We start from the raw sequence: 22,666 nt of genomic DNA, 5'->3' as shown, positions 1-22,666 counted from the left end.
AATAGCATATATTGCCTTTAAGTTTAGTGATCTAAGATGAGCAGTAGAATTTTTTAGTACATGTATCACAGATGGTGTGGTATATTTCAATAGGTCTCCTGTTAAAAACTGTAAATTTCACTCGAGCTCAGTAAAACATTTTGCATATATAAACTGACCTCTAATTGTGTGCTGACACTTGTAATAGTGCAGCAATCCTGTGGATCTTTCTATTTTGTTTGACAAAGTGCTCTTTACTGTATCATTCACTCTCTTTCTCTCTTGAGGTATATAAAGGTTTAACTGGAGCTCCAGGATACACCGCTCATGGTCAGGAATTCATCAACAGCCAGGGAGCCTCTTTGTTACTCCTTCATTCTCTGGGCTTATGAAAAGAGCTGTTAATTCAGTGAGCAGCCCTCTCACCTCTGTCCCAGTGCTGCTGGAGCGATCATCCTGATTTCTCCCACACTGGAACTGTTCTAAGTCGGCAATAACTCCAGTGACATCATCAGTAAAACTGGTCTTTGTGAAAGGAAAATGAAGCCCTTTATCTTTCTGAGAGTAAGTGTTCTTTTTTTACTGTAAAGTGAGTACTTTTTCTGTATTGAAGCTATTAAAAATGTCAGAGTGCCTTTTGCAAGGCCAGAAACATTTTACTTTTATGACCAAGTTCCAGTTTGAATAATTACAAGAACCAGCTAAAAATATGCCTTCAACTAAAAGGGGCAACATTTTCATGCAAATGTTTTCCTTCCATGCTACATTTTCCCCACTGTGTCAAACACACATTTGCTCTTTTCCTTCTTTCTTAAATGTCTATATGCTCTTTAGCAAACATTGCATTTCATCCTGGAGGTGACTGCATTACACAGTGGATAAAAGAGACTCTTTTATAAATAGTAAAGTTAATTATTTCTTATTTCTTCATTTCCACCAAGATTAGCTGTTATAAATAAATACGTTTACAGTCATCAAATACTACTGTCTAATTTCCCACTAGATTCATTCTCTACTATTCTTTTTCACAAAATCAGACTCAGCTTTTTTATAAAAAGAGGTCACGTGATTTTTAATTCCTCTAGGATTATGTCTTTGGGTCAAAGCATAATTGCCTACAATAAATAGAAGCATAAAAGAGTGACTTGGAAATGCAGAGACAATATGCTGGACCTGTTTAAAAGACAGCTGGTGCCCCAATTCACTGATAGCAATGCTGGAGGGTATTTGTTTTCCCCTGCTATGTGAAAATTCAATTTCCTTTGAACTAGAATGAAATCGTATTTTTATCGATTAAAGGGAACAAAAAAAGCAGACAGGTACCAAATTTTGTGGATATCACACAGAGCATCTCTGGCCTTGCATATGGCATACTACTGCTTTAATTAAAATACTATTGGTCTTAATTTCTTTAGACAGCAACCAGATCTAGGGAGCCACGTGTGTATCTATGGGAAGACCAGTGGAGAAACAATTCCAAATCTTTACATATAGTTAGCCTCAGGCTCTATTATTCAGTAGAGCAGCTTGGCAGGAAAGGTATATAATGTTTTGTAAGGTAAGAAAGGGTCTCCATTCCCCACCCTGGCACCAGATGGAACTAATGAACTACAATTAATGTAACATTTGCTTCATTCACAGATGAAGTAACAGACTGAAAACTACAGGGGATGTATGCTCAGTGTCGCTCTGAAAAGGAGGTGCAAAGAGAGCTTTTAAATACCAATAGTTGTGTGCTAAGTAACCTTTGCACCCTCCTCACCAGCCATAAATTCTCCTGAGTTGCTGTAGCCACCTGCCAGTCCCTAACCACCACCAAGAAGCTCTTCTAAATGTCAGTCGCCTTTGCAGTGGCTCCCAGACACACAACTGGCACTGACTGTAGGTGCTCTGCACAATTGACTTTCTGATCCCTCAAGGTTATTCACATGAGGGGAGTAAATGCCTTTTCAATCAGCCACAGAGCAGCTGTGAACAGCTGGAGCAATGAAGAACAGCCTGCCAGAGCTGGATCCTCTCCATTCAGGTATCCTCCCACGGTGGCAGCAGCTGACTCTCTGCAAGGCACGGGTAGGTGATGGAGATCCAGGTACCCCACCAGTGTGGGGCAGCTGCCCCCCTTGGCTGCTACAGCCCAGCCCTGGCGAGGGCATGGGGCACGTGGGGCCCAAGGCAGCAGCATCACAAGGATTTAGTGCCTTTCCTGAGGCCCCAGCCTGGCCAGTGGGAGCACTCTTGTTAACAGCAGCAGGAAACATTTGGAACAGTAACATCCAGAACTAAAACCTGCTCACGACCGATGGGAAAGGTAATTTACTCCTGGACAGCAGGCGCCAAAAAAGGTTAGTCACAGAGACATAGGTCTGCACAGGCACTGTAAATACAGCCCGGCAGCAGCTTAAGGTACCTTATTCCTTTGCAAAAAGTTTCTCTTCTATCATTTCCTCCAGGGGGTTCACTGCTCTGCCCTTTATCCCTCATCTCATGGGGAAACAGCGGCAGCCACACAACAGCCCATGGGCAAGTCTGACCCAGCTGCAGCTCTGCGTGTCCCAGGGAGTGAGATTACAATGCCAGGAGAGAGCGCCACAGAGAGAGTAAGCTCTGTCCTCACCCATACTGCCAAATTACCAACCTACTGGTGTGCTAAAGGCTTACAATGTGTATTCCTAAACAAACACCTCTCAGTGCAGACACCTGTAGCAAAGAAAAGGCACTGCCACAAAAAATTAGCTTTTCCCCCTTCTCTTAAAAAACAAAATGAAAATTCAGTGAAAAACAGTCTGTGTCCAAACAATGTTCTAAGAACTTAGAAGACCAAGTGGTAATGTGCCAATGGGAGGAATGAAATCAGTAAGAAAAGGCAGCCAACTAGAACTGCCAACCACACTCACACACTTAAGTCCACAATTCTGTTGGCTTGACTGTTCCGTCTGGGTTTAGTCATACAGAACAAGAACAAAGCAATTTCAGCCTTTTCTAAACTCAATTTTTGCACTGGATTGATTCCAGGTAACTTGGACAGTAATCTCACTGCAGTGAGAAATGTCAAGACTTTTCTATATCCAAGTGAACTCTAATACACCTTGGATGGTTGTAGGACTTCTGTATAACAATTAAAAGCTTCCCAATATTGTTCACTATAACTGAATCTATGGAAAAATACTTCACAGCTATTCCAACACTTGCTATCTGGCAAAACTTTTTTTTTTTTTTTGGTACATCTCTCACTCATTTTTCCCTGTCACCTTTTACCTCTGACCCACGGTGGAATTAAATTTCAGACCTAGTTTTATGTTGCCAGAAACAAGAAATTCTTAAGAACCAGGATGGCAACCAGACTGAAAAGAGAATGATAAAACATTTGAACTTTCTGCTGTGATAAGAACAAATCCTCTGTAATGCCTTTACCAAAACCTTCAACTAAGTACAACAGCAAATACCTGTTAGATGATACAACAGGTGACAAGATATTTAACCTCTATTTACCTCACCTTCCTATGCTAACCAAGAGCTAAATGTCTAGGTGACTCATCTAGACCATCTTTAGTCAACTGCGAATGGGTGGAAAATTTGCTTCACCCATCTTTAGATGACTCTTTCAGAAAAATACTTTTTAGAGATGCTTACTGAAAACTGCCTGAAGGGAGGTGAGTAAGCTCTCTAAACCAAATGTTGTCTCCTCCACACGTCCAAAGTGACTCATGGAAAGTCTACCTGCATTAGAGATTTTTCTTCTCAGACTCACGTCAATTCAATAAACTTCTCCATATTTTATATTTAATGTGTTAAGAACTCAAATTCATTTAGCTAACTAGGTTTAATGGGAGCCTTTGGTTTTCATCAGCTCTTACTTGCAGTACATACTGCCTTTTACATTAGCATTCTGTGTCAGGAAGCTGCACCCTGTGACATTAAGGGTCTAAAAGTTTTATGACTGTATTCTGTAGCATTAAAATCAAAGAACCCAAATCAATGCTACAGATCACAGAATGCTTCACTGGGAGTTTCTCATCATTAAAAAAACATGTCCTATGATCTGTGTTGTAAATACACACTCAATCAATTTTTAAAACATATATTACACTAAGTGTGTAGTGATGGTAATGGGAACGGCAAGGATGTCATGAGATATTCCTGCCCAAATGCCTCCCCTGAGTGGAAGATGTTTTATTGAACTGATATGTGAAACTATCAAAACAGTCATTACAAATACAGATACACACAGTTTGTTAGTTATAGCCAGACTTTTGTAGAACTGATGACTAAATTTATAGCCACTAAAAATGTTAAAAACTCATTCTGGAAAGCCAGTACTTCTATAATCCATAATGGTTCAGATCACATGATAAGATACAACTTATCTCCATATAATCTTCCACACAGTGGCTTAAAAATACATTTTCCTTTGATAGATAAGGTAATGGTTCAGCAGAATTCTAACTTTCTCCTGAAAATATATTCAAAAAATAATGAAGACCAGGCTGTTCTATTAGCCTTGATATTACATGTGATTTTTTTAGACTCAGCTGAGAAAGCAGAAAAGAAAACCCAACCCATAAGCCAGTCTGAATGAAAACACACCGTACCATTTTGAATTCTCCTCTTCTGTTGCCAGGCACAGACATGTAAAAAATGAAAGCATGTGTGAAATACAGGTTGGGAAAGGCTGCTGATCCGACTGTTTAGCATTCAAAGGGCATGAAACAAAGAAGTGAAAAGGGTCTAAAGTTTCTGCATGCACCTGCAGCTCACTTGGTACTGCGCAGTGCTAAGCTGATACAACTTCTTAAACTAACATTTTAGGGTAACGTGGAGTTCAATTGTACTTTAAGTGGAGAGAGCTCCTCTAGGAATTAGAAGAGTCAATTACTGCAGATTAGGCACAGCAGATATAACTTTTGTGTTTAATTTGAAACCAATAGGTTCGGGCCTCAGTAGAAAAGCATGCACTTTGTAACTCTGACTTTAAACAGTATTTTCTCAGAAATTTTTTCACTGAGATTCTATATCACTTTGCCTTTTTACCCATTCCTTTCTTTTAGTTACTACGACTACCATGTTATAATGCTAAGACACCTGCAACACCAGCAATCATGCAGAACTTCACAATCCTGTTCAGGAAAAACAGCACAAGCAATTTAGACAAATGTTACCAGAAAATCTCTGCTTCTTCAACTAATGTAAACATCCTACAATCATGTTTCCAGTTCTGCTTTCAGAAGAAAATGGGAATCGGTTGGAAAAAAAAAAAAATCAAGATGCCTAAATTATGCAGGGAACTGTTTCGTTTTCAGATGTAATACAGACTATTTGGTCAGGGAGGTGCTTTGGAAAATATTTTTCCCTGTGCCAGGTCCATCGATAATAAATAGTAGTTACTGATGATCAAGATATGTAAACAGGAATAAAACATTGGCAAAACTTAGCTGCCAGCTCTCAAATTTCCTAGAAGGAATTGGAACCTCTTTCTGGCTTAGAAGAGAGTTCCTGATGCAGCATCCCATGTATCAATCCTGTCTGTGAACAAAAATGCAACACAACGTCTGACCTCCTGACTTTGGTGGGACGTGCATGCTGAAAAACAGATTAGAGATCTGCGGCTCAGGCCAGGCTTGGATTTACAGGGATTTGGTGGCAGTGAGAAGAGGGGAATTGGGTGGTAATGGCTGGCTGAGAAAGCTGTAACACCACTCAATTCACAGTGCAGGTGAAGAGAGATCTGCAGCACACAGCAAGTATGGCTTTTCTGCCTTTTTTAAAACAAAGAGTTCGCATCAGGTTCTATTAATGCCATCTGGACACCACCACCACAAAGGCTTCCAAGCTTACAGTTCACCAGGTTGAGTAAGAAGAATTGCAGCATGTTGTGCATTATTTACATGGGGATTTATACAGCTAATTTCTTTCCTTTCATGCTATAAGATCACTCATAGCAGCTCAGAAATGTCTAATGAAAAGAGAAGTAGTGTATCTGACTCCAGTCAAGCTGTTCTAAGAGAATTAATCGGAGTCGTCATTACCTTAAACACTTCCATTCAGAGTGGGTTTTATGATGAGCTCAAGAAAAGTAAATGCTGTTTCAAACAGGTACCTCTATATATTAAATCAAATAAATGAATGATAAAGTGCTGGCACTTTTTGGCTGTAATCCTGTTATTGCTTAGAGCCATTTCTAATGCAAATGAAGACTGATGTAGCAGAGCTATTTAGCAATTTTCTTTGATGGGCAATGTTAACTGCTGGGAAGTGGCAGGAAAGCAACTGCTTGAATATGGAGTGCTCCAACATATCTTGTAATATTCCTTCCCAAATCTAATGATCATTCATCTCTCCTGCAAAGTGTTATCTTTAAACAAGGCTCTGCTGAGCAATACAAGCCTATCTTTGCACAGAGGTCAAGACACAACAGCTAAGTCTAGTCATACAAAATTTTAGGAAACATAGAATTTCTAGTGAATTCTTTAAAGAAATCCCAGTTCTTTCTTTCTGCCTATAAAAATGCACTTGGTCATCACTTGGTCACCCAGGACTCCCTCCCAGTAAAGCATGACCTTGCACAGGTAGAATAAACACTTGTGCCCTCCGAATGTCAGGGCAGTGCATCAGAAATAACTGGGATCCCTGACTGAAGGGTACTTTCATAGCTCTGCCACAGACTTGCAGGATGATACCTCTGTGCAACTTGACAAATGACTCCCTGCATGAGTTTTACAATCAGGAAAATGGGAAAATTAAAGCTGATTTAACATCCTGCAGTGCTTTAAGGTCTGTGGATGATACGCGCTATGAAATGCTAAATAATATTAATGAAACCTAACATTGACTTCAATCTTGGGAAGAAAGATGGGCTTGGGAACTGTCCCTCTATTTAATAAAACATTACATGGGGCCAGTAGGAGGCTGTCATCAAGTAAGAGCATACATACCAAATGTGGTAGATTATATGGCTACTGTAAATTCAAGCATAGAAAACTTCTTCAGAGACTGCAAACTATCTGGACCATGTGAAATGGTACATAAACATCAGCTTTAAAATGGAATAGCATGTTCTCTCTCCAGGATATATATGAGGAAACAATAAGCCACATCTAACCTCAATTTCTTGGGCTTCATTGATGTCTGTGTAATAAATATGAGATGTGGCACTGACTGGAAATCCCAAGTTAGTGGGATGCAACATTGCTGGCTGCAGCCCAGGTTCCAGGTGTTCAGACTCAAAAACACAACATCACGAGTGAAGTGCCACAGAGAGGTGGCAAGAAAGAAAGACCAGACCCACCACCCATCTGCACAGTGACCCCAGCAAGCTGAACAGCCACCATGACTGTGCTGTCACACTGCAGGTATGCTTCTTTGGAGAGGGGCACTCAGAGACACCCAAATGTACCTTCCCCAGCCCTCAGAACACACTGCTACAAATCTGGGGGGAAAGTATTTATACTGCAGTGTCCTAAGGAAATATGAGACATTCTGAAGTCAATGAAAACATCAATAAAACCATTTCCACTTGGACAACAGGTCTGGAAAACTGGGCAGACCTTGCTGAAGAAAATGGCCAAAAAAACCAACAACTCAGAAAGATGTTTTCCGGTCAGGCTGACCAGGCTTGAAAGATGCTAACCAGCATTTTTGCAGCACCACATTTTTGCTCAGACTTTTCCCTCTGAAGAATGACTTCGGAAATGGAGAAGCAGAGCTTGCTGAGATCCATATGTTGCAGCGAGAAGGGCTGTAACTCTGAGCATTTTCCACAAGACTGGGCAGGGCAATCTGTCCTCAAAGGGCATATTTACAGGAAATCATCAAAGATAAATGTGTGGTTTCCATGTTCCTGATTGGAGCAGATGATTGCTATTGCAGGTCCCCAGGTTTCCTGCTGTTTTCAATACTTTGCACTTTAAACTGTCTTACAACTGACTTTGGTCTTTTTTTATTTATTAAAAAACACTTCCATCCATTTAACTAGGTGATGCTTTCACAGCCCTTTGAAGTTGTAAAGCACTGCAAATTTAGAAACTGTTCTTAATAATCACTTGGACAAATGGATGCAGAAAATTGCATATTGATGGAAGGAGTTTATGTTCTTTGCAGTCAAATATTTCCTCACTCGTTTCATGCAAAATTGCTTGGCCAAACAGATTTTCCCAAGGCTCTCTCAATAATGAATGTAACTTTCTTTTGTTTCTGGCTCTTCTCCGAACCCATCAGGAAAGGGTAAAGCCTAATGACATAGGTCTGTTGCCTCCTGTAACCCTCTGGGACTGTTTTCTCTAATGTGATTGTTTGAAAATCAGCAGTTTTCTGCCAGGAAATAAAATAATCCACTTTCCTTCCAAGTAACACTGAAAAAAATCTGAATGCCACTGAGCCTGCTCACTCATGCAACATTAATTTTTAAAAGAATCAATTTTGTAATCTTTCAATTATGGTTTATTATAATGATAATAATCACTGTGAAATAAAGGTTTTTTTCCACTGCTAGTGCTGGTGGCTGTCATCAAACCACTTTCAGCAATGCTGAAAACACCTGGACTAATAAACCAGGCATAATTTACTTATATTTTAGTTTTACTTATTTAGAAATGTATTAAGCATCAATTCCCTTAGCAGTTGGTGATGTTACAAAAACTAAAAGCAAATAAATTATAACTATCGACCTAAAAGTCACTGCCGGGGTGGCTATCTTGTACATTTATAATAGAAAAGTGCTTACAAAAAGCAAAGCACATGCACTCTGCTCACTGCCAGCACATGAATAGAGACTCTGTGTGAACACTCCTGTGCTGGGAGCCCACAGAAAGGCTGCCCAGCCCCAGATCCCTTTGCTTTTCACTTGGAGATCCCACTGTGCTGGGTGGTTGGCACACTTGAGAGCAGTAGTGAAAGCTCCTATATTCACATATATAAAAATTGCCTTGTAACAGCTTCAAGCCTTAATCACATGTACAGAGCTACATACCTGTGTGACAGGGAACATGCACTGTTCATACAGCAGGTCAGGCCAGGGCTCAGCGTTTAACAGCAGGAGCACAATGGGTTTATATTATGTTCACATTTTACAATAAAAAGTCTACAGAAAAATCACTTGTTTCTGATCAAAATCTGAGCTCCCTGCTGTTTTAATTCCTGTAACCAACAATCATCAATAAATAATCACGCACAGCTTCTACACCCCACTGTGATATTTTGGTTTTGTTTTAAGAACTGGATGTACTGAGTTGAGATCTGCAGTTCCAGACCTGCAGACTTTCAGGTGCTCTGCACCAGGATTCAAGTGAAAGAGGAAGCACAAGGGCAAGGGCAAGGGCATAGAGGGAAAAGCTGCTCTTCGTCAGATACCTTGAGGTCTGTGAGCTGTTTTAAAAGAGATTGTGTTGAAAAAGGGAGGTGTGTTCCAGGCAATATGTTTTACAATAAAAGGACAAAAGGCTGAAAGAAGAAAGCTATATGGATGACATAGTTACAAACAATGAGGCAGAAATAAAGAGGAAAATATGTCCAAAATATCCATAAAAATTTCAGAAAAGGAAAAAATATGTGAAGAAAAGAAAGGAACATGTAATAGAGAAACAAGTATCCCATTGGGAAGAGTGTGGCCAGCAGGTTGAGGGAAATGATCTTCCCCCTCTTCTTAGCCCTGGAGAGGCACGTCAGGAGTACTGTCTCCAGTTCTGGGCTCCTCAGTATAAGAAAGACTGGAGAAAGTCCAGCAGAGGTCACATAGATGATGAGGGGTCTGGAGCATCTCTCTTGTGAGGAGAGACTGTGGGAGCTGGGTCTGTTTAGTCTGGACAAGAGAAGACTGAGAGGGGATCTCATTAATAATATAAATATCTCAAAGGTGGGTGACTCTTTTTCAGTGGAGCTCAGCAACAGGACAGAGGAAGGAGCAACAGCCATAAAATAAAACAAAAGAAGTTTCATGTTAACATGAGGAACGAGTTCTTTACACCGTGGGTGGCAGAGCACCGGAACAGCTGCCCAGGGAAGTCGTGGAGCCTCCATCACTGGAGACATTGCAAACACATCTGGGCGCGTTTCTGTATAACCTGCTCTGGTGCCCCTGCCCTGGCAAGGGGGTGGGACAGGACGAGCTCCAGATCAGCCTCCCAGTGCTAGCAATCCTGCGGTTCTGTGATCAGAAAAAGAAAGTGTAAGAGAAGCATGGAGAAGAGTTTGTGAGCAAAACACAGCGACAACGTTACAGCTTGAGATTTGAGTTAGCTAATCCAAATGGAAGAGTCAGAGACAGGTGCAAGCAAAGGCTTGAAAGCTGAAATGCTTCAGGAATTATTTGAGACCAGGCCTCATGACTCACAGACAAGGTGTGCCTAAGTATGTACTGAGCTGTCCTAGCATTCAAACAGAGCCTCAGACAGTAACCCAAAAACACTATGAGCACCCTAAAACCATGCATCCTGTGGCTCAAAAACTCAACCCACCACTGAGCTCACTGGAACATAAATTAATTAAATATCATGCAATTATACCAAAGAGATTTTCTATTTATGTAATTTCATATAATACCTAGTAAAAGCATTACAATTACACTTTGTAACTGCTTAATTAATATCTCTTAATTCTGTTCTGGAGCTCAATGGATTAGATTATATAACCCCCACCTCCATGACTTTGGCATTTAAAGGTAGCATTAAAAAAAGTTTAAAAAATATGCAAAATACTGAAAAGTACAGGACAATCTTGCTGCATCTTTAAAAATCAGTGTAGTATGATCTGTATATAAAAACACCAAAATGTCTTAATTCTAATTAGTCTTCTTGCCATTAAGATAATTTGGGAGCTCTGTCTATGCATTCCAGAACTAAACATTCTTCACTCAGAGCTTGGTATCCTAACATACAAAATGAGAGATTTCTCTATCCATGCCAAAGCCCAGTTTTGCTATTTGTTCTTGCATGTTCCAGCCCTGAATACAACAGAAAAGCAACTTGCTCTGGATACAATAGAAAAGAAACTGCTGCCTCCATTTTGCTAACACTTCAAACCTGAAGAAATGAAATTTATTATTAAATTTATGTTCAACACAGTCATGTTGCAAATTTGACTCCCTCCGACAATTTAGTTTCAAAAATGTTCTCTGTGAAGACTATGTGTATCATTTGATAAAAAAAGACCATGCAACTATTGGTCTTAAAACAGTAATTTGTAGCACACAGAGAGTGGACACAGACTTAGTACCAAGGCATGCCAATCTACAATTCTGTGCAAAATGTTCTCTTTATGGGAAGAGCAAAAGTAATGTAAAATGTAATTAGATATAATCTTTCCTGTTTTCATTAGCTATTAACTTTATGCAAAGATAAACTAAAGCATAATGAGTCCTTTCATTATCACATAATTGTTATTTTAATGGTTGCATTATGAGCAATAGAATACTATACATCCACCTCTCATATTAGTGGGCAATTATTTTGAAACTTCATATTATAATCTACCCACAAAGACCAATCTATTAATGCCACCATTTCAGCGTAATGATGACCATAGTTTTGAAATCAGTATGATAGCCTCAAGGAAAAATGTAAAGTAATCATGAAGAAAGTGTTTATATTACATGCCAGTCTCTACCTGTAATGCAGACCAAAGAAGTTTAAGGAAAACATGTAGAGCTTCTCTTGCTTGTGCTACCTTGAAACTGGTCAAATTTATATGACACCAGTGGTGATTATTTCAAAAATAAACGAAAACTACCAAGTGATCCAAAATTAGGAGCTTGGAAGGGAAACTGGAATAAGCTTTCCCTCAATGTATCATTTCCAAGTACCATCCTAAACCATATCCAGAAGTAGCGCCTGAAATCCTATGTTTCCCACTGATAAATACTGAACTGGCTTTAGCTACTCCTCCATTCATTGCCTTCCCTTTAACCAAGCAAAGCAGAGTAGCTTGGCAGAAAACAATTGGGCGGATCTAAGCAGTACATAAAGCTTGAGGATACCCTGGGGATGTCCTCTGTAAAGTTAAATGAAGTTTCATATCCAAAAGGCACTTCATGAGCAAGACTCAAAATACCTCTAGGAGTGTGAAGGCTCTGGGATGTCACTGCAGCTGAGAGTCCCTGGCACATTCTGTACAGCGCAGCTGAAATCCAACTCTCCCGAACACTGTGCATTTTTGGAAGGGAAGGTAAAGGCAATTTCAGACCATGAAATTAGCCCCAAGGAGTTAAGGACCACTGCTTGCTTTTACTCCCAAACACAAAACATATTTCAACAGTGTCATCACTTATATAAAATCAGAGCAGCACAAACAGAGCAAGCGAAAATCCACAACCACTGAGCTCTGGCAAAGACACAATTCTCCCTTGATAAAAGAAAAAGCTACACATGACCAGCACTAGTCACATTTTCTAAAGGGCTAGAAAGGTGTGTAAAGAACGCTGAAATGCATGGGCAGAGAATATTTATAATATATGAAATAATACTTGGAAAAAATGAAACAAAAAAATCTTCTTTTAGAGGAATACTGCTTTGCACACACTCTTTGGATTATTTTCTTTTCCTAATATTTTGATAGATTTTTAAATGTCCGGAAACTACTGCTGATTTCATATAGAGGAAATACAGTAACATTGCCATGTTGGGCTGAAAGCAGGTTACAGAGCAGCAGAAATTTGTTCCATGTTGCACTTCTAGACCATTCCAACTCCAAATTAGGACTGTACGAGATTGAAATGCCTTCATGGTAAGCATACAATATTCAAAAAGCCCTGTGGGCATGAATTTTTGCACAGCAATAGCTTCTGCTTTCCCCAAGTGTCCTTTTCTCTCAGAGCAGTCAGGTTGTAAAAAGGGGACAAATACCCTTTGCCTCACAAAGGCATTTTGAGACTTAAGCGATACTTGCAACATTTTTCTGAAATGTTCTCATGGAAAATATCTAGGACACTTTTTGGAAACAGAAGTACTAGAAAATCTAATGAATTTATTCAAGAAAAATTCTGAAACATATGGAGAGCAAACTGAACACAGAGCACATATTTCTGACATTTATCTTTGTTTTTATTGTTAAGATAAAAGCATGCTGTTTGTTTTTTAGAATTTCATCTGCTAACTCTTTCCTTTCTCTGACTTTTTCTACACTAGTGACATCATCTGCAGCAATTTTTAAAGCTTTGCAGAAAATCCTGTGCTCTGAAAGTTTTAATGAATCACGTAGAGAATGTTATTACACAGGGAGTTTATGCCTCCTTTCTGTAACCTGCAGGACTAGAGCAAAGAGGATATTCATGCTGGGTGACTTGATCTAAATAAAAAAAACAAAGAAAAATAACTCTCTAAATTTAAGGATGGGATACCAACAAGAAACATGTAAAGAACAAATATGAGCAGTTAAAGATCTTTTCTTCTACTGCAATTTCATGTTTACTGAATTCTAATGCACCAGGCAGGGCTGCTCAGGCTCTGAGATGAGTGGTGTCTCTGGTAACTGGTCCCAGCTGTACTGAATGCTCCCACAACCAGGAATTGCTTACAAAATCTTGAAAATGGAACAGCTGAATCTTTGAACATCTATATAAAAAAATATTTCCCTTCAAATACAAACTAAGCCCCATGCTGTTCAACATCTGAGACTTCACACAAATTGTTTGAAGACATAAGATTGAAGATTCATAATAAATCCCCACTCTTATAGTTACGTTGTTTTTCCAGACTGTTGAAAGTTCTAAAACCTGCTGAAGATGTGAATCTCTGAGAAAAACTGTACATGCTGCTCTTGTGCAAGTTACTCTTCAAATGCAGAGTTGCCTCATGGTTAAAAGCTCAGAGAAGTTGAGTATCATGGGAACTGTGTAGGAGTGATTGTTTTCTAAACACAGGTTGTAGCATATCCCAATAGCACATCAGGCTCCCCAAGAAGCACTGTTATGAATCCTGAGTCACCTTCAAAGGTATGTGCTATGGATCCATGTATTTGAACAGTTTCACTGTCCTGAAATTGCAGCCTAAATTCTTTATGTGGGATAACAGGCACAGAAATTAAAAAATGTAGAGCATCTGCTTTGTTTTCATCTGGGTAAAAGTACATATTGAAGTTGTGCACAAGCAAGCACCTAGTTAACAATGAGTTCTAAATTAACATAATGAGTCACAAAAATTCCCATTTCCCCTTAGTTTTCCTTCTGCCTATGAGGTCTCCTTACTAATTAAATTTTCCATGCAGAAATCTTTCTACATTTTAAGATATAATACTTGGACATAAGTTCAGGCTAAACTTTTTCTACTTTCAAACAGATTTTTTTTTTGCTGTGTTTTTTACTTGTACAAAGCTTTGAGATTACAATCTCTTCTAAATATCATTCTGTGAGATACGTACCAGAGCTCTCATACACCTTTTCTTATAAAAGTAGTTTCTAATAAATTTGACTAGCTAGTGGGTGGATAGATGTACAGAAACTCTTCTCCATCCAAAGCAAGAAGTTATTGTAGAGTAATTCCCTGTCTCATAAAGTTGCTATCCTCACTTGAGCACAGGCTCTGTGGCACAAACCTCCCAGTGCATCTCGTGCAGTTTGGCTGCAGTATTTTTTTTTTTACTTAGCACTATAAATTCAGCTCAAAGCTCTTTAGGGAGCTTCCATTAGAAACTCCACAGTTACCAGCAACCAAGAGGTAACACACTTAAGCAACAGCAACATTACATTTATCTTCTAATCTCTTTAATATCTCTTAGAAAAGAATTGCTGTGTGACAACAGGTAATAAGTATAGACTTCAATAGTAAACACTCTGTGTTTTTCAAGACAATTACTTCACCTGGCAGCATGGCTGAATTTTTAAAAATAGACTGATTTATTTTTTTTTTAAGTCTAGATTTTTAAAAAAATATTTCTATTCTTTCAAAATTTTAAGCTCCTTTAGCAATATCAAGATCTATTTTATACACTGTGATCTGAGAAATGAAAAACATTGAACTATGGAAGATGAACACCAAAGGCTTCATTCAAAATCTATACTTCTGCTAATTCTTCTCTCCAATATTTTTTTCCTTTGCAACCATAAAATATCCTCACCACCAGCAGCAAAACTAGAAACCCTGCAATCCAAGATGCTACCAGGATTGCCAGCGTGAGTCACTGACTTACATCATCCTTTCCAAAGGTGCATGCTCATGTGATGTGAGAATCACAGAATCACAGGATATGCTGAGCTGGAAGGGACCCTCAAGGATGGAATCCAGAATCCCATCCATATGCACAGTTCCTTCTGAGAGCTATCAGCAATTCCCTCATACCAATAAAAGCTGCAGAGTATTAAAGGCACAGGATGAAAAAGGTGTGCATAGGGCTATATCAAACACTGTATAAAGACTTAACATACCGTTCATCAGAAGCAGAAAACTGATCCAGTGGCACTTAAAGCAGACTTGATAAATTAGAAGACATAGATGAATAAATTCAAAGAACATGTGAAAATGCACAATGATAGAGTAGATCCTGATTATATATTCCTTGTCTTTAATCATTAATTAAAAAGAAACAACTCCATGGCTATAGTCAGCAACCACTGTAGAATCAATAGGTCTCTAAGCTCACACCAATCTATATGCAGCCACAGCTTTATCACAAAATAATAGCTAATATTGATATTTTTAATAAAGTTTCACTTTACTGTGTAATTAGTGTAATGCAGTAGGAGCTGTGTTCCTTAACAGAAGTGCTGGTGCTTTGAGCAGCATTTACTGGCATGTTAATAAAGAACGGACTTCTTCTATTGAGTTCCATCTGCCTAATAGAGAAAAGTGTTCATCTTAATTAGGAAAATCTTCATAAAGAATATAAATGCAGTTACTAATAGGCTGCAGGGAATAAATGCAGAACACTCAGGAACAACTGGTGTTTTACCAGGAAATGGAAGAGTGGATATAAACCCCCAAACAGTTGTTAACCATCTGGTGATTGACCACAAATAGCAATAGATGCTGAGGTTTTAAGTGTTTTATAATGAAAAATCTATTTATTTCATTAAGGTTTCATGCTTTAGACCTTGTTTTTTCAGGTAATAAAGCAGTCTTGACTGACAATGAAACTATTTAAACCTTTTATGAATTAAGATGGACAAATCCATTAGCACTTTTTGAAGGAATTACTTTATAAAAAGAAAGAATGGAAGTACCAAGCAATAGTTTAAGAAAGATCCACTGTCAAGTACTTGAAAAATGGTCACTATATTGAACACGTATTTTGGGGTTGCTGAGATGCTCATGGGCAGTTGAGAACCTTTCGCTGACTTTACTGGAGCAGCAGCAGATACTACATCATCATGATAAAGACTATAGCAAATTGTAAACTATAATTAATCTTTGTCCTTAAAAATGTTCCAACAGGCATTATACATTTCCTCTGTCAGTCTGAATCAACTTTTTCATCCTTTTTTTCCTATAGTTCTGTAATTTAAAGACATTGATATTCCCTAACTCTGCTCATTTTCTATTCAAAATGAAATAAACTTTTAGTCACCTTCCAGTTGTATTTTTTTTTTTAATAACACTAATACAAAGTACTGATGGGACATACTTCCCAAGTGCCAAAATTTAACTCTTTGAGCCAGACTCGGTGTCAATGTTCACAGCTTCCCAAGGAAAAACTGCTTTCTGCAAATTTTAAGCAACACTAGCTAATCTTTTATATTTCCTCCAAATAACTCTGATAGAGAAACCAATAGATATATGAAAGCAAGTCCAAAAATGAAAATATCATTACTATTGTATTTCATTCATGCCAACAACCAGAAATACAGCATAAAACTCTGATATTCTGGACACTGACAGCTTTACTGCCTCAATTCACAGAGAATATCACCAAACAATAGAACTTGCAGCTACGTGAACCTCAGAGAATGTAATTTCATTTATTCCTTTCAATGACATTTTTACTAGACTATAGCTTCATGTAGATTAGTCAGACACATGAAAAACCACACGTTAGCTGAGGTGAAGCTGTGATGACTGCAGTTGTCTTAACAGTGTCAATCCAAACTTTAGATGAATGTAATTTGCTAGCTCTAAATGACAGAGATATAATATAGATCTCGTATATCACCAAAGTAATAAATAATTAGTGAGCAGAACTGAGTAAAATGGAAGCTTGAACACAACCCCAAATTTTGAATCTTGATGGAGAAGTCGGCAATCAGAATGATACATCTTTCTGCCTTGAATGATAAAACAGCTTTCTCACAATCGAACACATAGCACCATCTGGCATGAACTGAGGAAACTAAGAACTTCTGGAAGAGAAGCACAAAAGCAATTTTGTATCTTCAGAATTGTCCAAGATATTGATAGAAGTCTTTCAGAAACAGTCATTTGACTGCAAATGTGGCTCAGTGATCCTGCCTCCTGAAGACATGTGTGTGTAGCTAATGAAATGTTGTGGAATTGAACTGACTGGGTATGGGATGAGCACTGCCAGAGTTAAGACAGTGCACATGGAAAGTCCTCTGTCTGCCAAACTGGCTGAATTTCCAAACATCATCTCACATCTCTTACTGGGAATTTTAGGAGCTCAGGATACATTTCTTCAGCAGAGCCCAGCAGGCTCTTTTCAGTAGTTACTCACAAGAAGAGTGACTACAGACACCGTGTTAAGCTGCTCTTTGAGCAGTACCAGCACATCAGCACCGGCTGTTTGCTGGGGCTGGACACCTCCCCTGTGCAGTGGGACAGAGGGCTCTGAGCCCAGTGCCAGCCCCGAGGGGGATGTGGAGCTGGGCCCTCCCAGGTACTGCTGGGAGCTGCAGCGCTCAGGGGCTGCCTCGAGGTGCTTGGAGTAGAAACGCAAATGGAGCTTCCTGCAGCCCAGGAAACCTCAGACTGCTCCGCTGATATCAGCACAGATTTATTTTAGCATTGCTTGTTGAAAGTGACTTTTAACACAGACTGTTTTCTAAATGATCCTTAAAATACACTCCTTTCTTTCTCATCACCTTCACCTAAGGCAAGAACATCCAGTAGCATTGATCTATTTGCTGCTAGTTTTCATTAATTTTACCCTCCCTAAGGGTGGTGAAGCTTTGGTGCCAGCTAATTAAAACCTATTTAGGGATGCTCAGTACACTTTATCAGACCAGAATTAGCTTTGCTGCTTTAATGAAGACTACAGTTTTCTCTGTTATTACCAATTAAATGTTATTATATCATATTGCATTATATTTGTATTGCATGGCAGAGATATAGATGGCTTTAGAACCACTTATCTGGACTGAGGTACATACAAAGATGGCACATTTAGTAATTATCTAATACCCCTTTAAATCCTTTCACTTGAGTAAATATATATATAATACAGCAGCACATTAGTGAAGTACTGGAAGAAGCTGCCAGCTTTATGCTCCCTCTAGGGAAGTACCAAGTAAAATGCATTAATGAAAAATTTTGAATGTCTGGTAATGAATATTATTTATGTACAACAATTATTCAAAGTGGATGAGCATTCACCACCTTGAACTCGACTGCTTCAGTAACAAATACTCTCAGAAAGAACATATGTTCCCCAGATTCCTAACACTCACACAAGGGTAATTACCCAGCCCATATCGGAGGGTATTTTGTACTACTGTAGAATTAAAAAATGCATTACAAAATAAAAACCACTGTTTGTTCAAAGTTACTCAGAGGCAATTCTTGTTTCTTCCATGCATCAGTAATAAATCATTTGTCAATACCAACGCTGTGGATTTTGGAGCTGCACCCAGTGAAGTCAGGGACAAAGCTCCCATGTCAGCACTGCAGGAACAGAGCTTTTCTGCAGTAGAGAAGTGACTGCAGCACCTACCTGTTAGCTGCTGCTCACAAAATCTCTTAAAAACTTGAGCACCACAAGGATGAGACTGCTGAAAAGTCCTACTAATTACCTAAAAAGATTGTACATCAAAGAGTAGAAACAGAAAACTCATTAAAGGCTCGACAGACTAGAAATCTGCTGCAATCTTACTATGCATTAGTAGCATACACTGCACAGACAGTATTTTAGGATTAAACTAAAATAGATGTAGTTGCAATTCACTCAGTACATTTTAAAATATGAGTTGAAATTGGTTTCCTTCCAGAATTTTTGCTGGAAACATGTCGAACCAGACCTCTGTTCAATCTAATATTCCAAGCAAGGGTTGATGTTTCTCTGAGGAACTGAAGGAATATTTGGCTGAGGAACCTGAGTCTGTCTCAGCATCGTAACAGCCTGGCACAATGTGTGAAAGTATTTTCATCACCCATAAGTCTCCTGTGCTCTCCATTTACTGCTTCCACAAATGCCACATACCTCTAACAGTCTCATGACCCTCCCTACAAACAGAAGACAGGTCCTGGAAATTGAAGATGTTACAGAAAATGAAACAGTTTCCAAACTGAAGTCCCCAATTACCAGGGAACTGCAAGATATTTTCTTGATATACAGGCAGCGTTGGCTGGCGATGCATCCATCATTTCCCTTGTTTCTGCATGACAAAATCACTAAATGATGTTAAAAACATCACTAAGTATTTGATGTGGAAAAGCAGGACAAAAAAATGAAAGTTTCAGTAGATACAAGGATGTTACCTGACTGCCACTGTGAGAAGTGGTGGGTTTTCCCTTGGTGTCAAAGGGAGGCACGTGCACAAACAATGTGAAGGGTCGTGAGACAGGCTCATAAAAATTTATTGCTGTTGCAATGTGAAACTTAAGGAAAAGGAACATGGGCCATTTTGAAATTAGGTTGCTTAAGAACTTTGTTATAAGCTCTGAGAGAAGTACAGTCTGTTTTTTACATGAAAAGAAGTATTTGTATTGTGCTAATTGCATAATGATGAAAACCTGAGATGTGTTAATTTGTTGAAGAGGATTGGATTAGGCTGGAGAGAAGGATACTTTGACATTGAATGATGAGATGTCCTTCTTTCATAGGAAAAAGAGGAGATTTTTTCAAGGTCCAATCTCACAATAAGGATTTTGATGAAGTAATGTAAAGTCACTGTGACCTGACTGACTCATAAATATAAACAAATTTATGTACAGCAATACGATAATGTACCCATGATCTTATTTAGCTTGATTAATATGTAAACAGGATGACTTGGATTATTAAAGGTCATTTTTCAAGAATGGATCTTGTGTATTTATTAGCCTCTGGTTATCAGTTTGCTCAGGTAAACTAAAGAAGCCGTGATAACCTTGACACCTTTATGAGATATATGAGCCCCCTCCAACTCCAGAATCACAGCAGCAACATGTGCACTTGGTGAACAGCGCAGGTTCCTCCTTATGCTCCAATAGTTTGAAAAATAGGAAAAATCAACTGTCACCAAGTTCTGACAGTTTAATAACACAGTGAAACAAGTACGTTTGAGATAACAAGCTTTTCTACTTCAAAAGCTAAGTCAAAATTTCAGACTATGTTAAGCTGTTTGTGAAAACCTGTATCTTTAATTTGGTCAGAATAGCAATAGTCCTTTCCAATCTCAAATTCATGATGCACAAATTTAAAAATTAATATTAAGGCACAGCAGTGATCTGGAAACTCCTTCCTAGTTAGCTCAAGTGAGTATGTGTGACAGGTGCTCTTCCATGCCAAAACACAGATGACCTGAGTATTTGCAGCTTGGTTAAAATTCTGGAAATTTGTGGTCTTAATTCCACAAATCCAGTTTCTGCTTTGAACATGCTAGCTCAAACAGTCCTCACACCTTCATCTCTTACAGCCTCACTTGAGTAGCATAAATACACATTATCAAGCATAGAAAATATAATTTTAGCATAATACTGGTAAAAACCTTAATCTATTCCAGTATATCTGATAACCTGTTTTCACCAAGAAACAGAAATAATGCATAACCCTGAGGTCTGTGTTTGAAGAAAAGCTACAGTGAATCTCAACAGAGAAGAAAATGCAGTATCCAGAATTATCCTGAGGTTGTGCATTTGGAAATGTTGTTTGTGTAGGATTATCCTCTTCAAATAAAATGTCAATTTAATCAATAGTAAATTGAGCTGAAAACAACACACAGCTTTGAAAACATTTCAGGAAGACATCCAATATTTTTGGGATTCAAGCCAACAGCAATGGAATGAACAGAAGGTAGCGTAGGTGGGGTAAATGGGGCCTAGCTGCTGCCTCATCAAGTGCTTATAACAGTCAAAGCCATGTAACAATCCATTAAAAACATATCTGGGGACTCATTTAGGAGCTGACATCCCACATGGACTTTCCTCATGCATCTTTTGTCAAACATTGTAATTGTTCCTCACGTTTGAGACTCACCGGTCCTTTCCTGTCTCCCTCTTAAACACCGCGTCGCAGTAACTCATGCGCTTCTCCGTTGTCACGTAGATTTTGGCAGTTGGGTAGCTGTCAACAGTTTTCTTCAGCATGTTGTACACAATGCCATTTCCATCCCTCCTCATGTTTCGAAAAGGACCCCAGATCACGTAAATGGTGTTATTGGTTTCTTTGAAAAAGTACTCAGGATTCTTGAGCAGGAGAGGCACACTGGTGTGAGAGACCACTCTTATGGTTGTCCTCTTCCCAACATCTTCCTCATAGCCCTTTGTGGGAGCATTGTTCATCCTCCATATGCAGGAGGACTTGTCTATCTCAGTGCCCACCCTCTGGCCAGCCATCTGTCCCGAGTTTGAAACAATGGCACAGAGGTCACAGTCAAGTTGTAGAGGCTGGAAGACAGGAAACAATAATCTATATTGCAAGTTTTTCTCTGTAAAACATAAAGACTGAAAATTCAGCTAAAAGAAAAACAGGTACAGTACAACAAATAGATAGCAATGCTTCTCTTTAAAAAAACAAAACCACAATCCCCACGTGGCAGAGCTGCTTGAAAACTCTACCACTACAATGCAAACCTTTTCAGTGAAATAGGCAGGTCCAATCTTTGCCTTTGTTCCCACCTTGCAAAGTCAACTATAGAGATTGTAATTCTTTTTTTCCCTCCAAATGTTACTCTTTTCACTAAAAAAACAGGGAAATAAAGAAACAGTAGAAAGCAATATTTAGATCAATGGTTTCTCTTTTAACAAGGTGTTGTCAGGAATAGGAAAAAAACCTACTGAAAAAGTAATGCTGGAAGTTTAACTGTACATTAACTGTGTTTGTGTCTGAATGAACAGTTCAGAAATTTGTGACAGAAGTCTAATGCGAAATGTATCTCTAAAAAACAATCTAATAGTATGAAAATCCTGCAGTTGGAAAGGAGATGTGGACAGAGGAGTATGTTGTTCTCTCCAGAGAGCGGTTATATATTCATGGAAAATGAGAGGCAGAGGGACTGGTGACACCTGAACTAGGAACTTGATCCTGAGAAAACTATTGTCAAAGACAGTATTTTGTGACCATATTCTAGGGTGCTATTACTCCAGTATTAATTGAAAATAGAAAAAATAATCTAACAGAGATATAAGGACCTATTTGATGTTCCATTTGTCAGAGTATAAAGAGTAAATGTCTTTTTGTTGTTTTGTACCTACAGACTAAAAGGAAATGCCCTCTTTTTAAATTTGATTGTATAAAGAGTTCAGTTAGAAATTGAAATCAAATGAAAACTAGATCCATTAAAAAAAACAAAAAAAAACAAAAAAAAAAAACCAAAACAAAAAAACCCTACAGAAGATCATCCAGGTCAGAGATAACCTAGAATTTTTTGTATGGTCACGGACTTGATCCTCTGTCATGCTCA

General features: G+C 38.7%; 1 protein-coding gene across 6 annotated transcripts in view; it reads right to left on the bottom strand.

The window, feature by feature from the left end:
* The window catches only part of ST6GALNAC3 (ST6 N-acetylgalactosaminide alpha-2,6-sialyltransferase 3), a 220,681-nt gene that overhangs the window by 55,017 nt on the left and 142,998 nt on the right, over positions 1-22,666 (bottom strand). For all 6 annotated transcript variants that reach the window (XM_038145005.1, XM_038145006.1, XM_038145009.1 and 3 more), the window contains one exon: positions 21,241-21,650. In XM_038145005.1, the coding sequence (XP_038000933.1) occupies positions 21,241-21,650 (410 nt within the window). The remainder of the gene's footprint in view (positions 1-21,240; positions 21,651-22,666) is intronic.

This window comes from Motacilla alba, chromosome 8 (assembly GCF_015832195.1).
Source record: "Motacilla alba alba isolate MOTALB_02 chromosome 8, Motacilla_alba_V1.0_pri, whole genome shotgun sequence".
NCBI classification, from domain to species: Eukaryota; Metazoa; Chordata; class Aves; order Passeriformes; family Motacillidae; genus Motacilla; species Motacilla alba.
The sequence above is the reverse complement of the archived record's forward strand: the minus strand, read 5'-3'. Positions and strand labels throughout refer to the sequence as shown.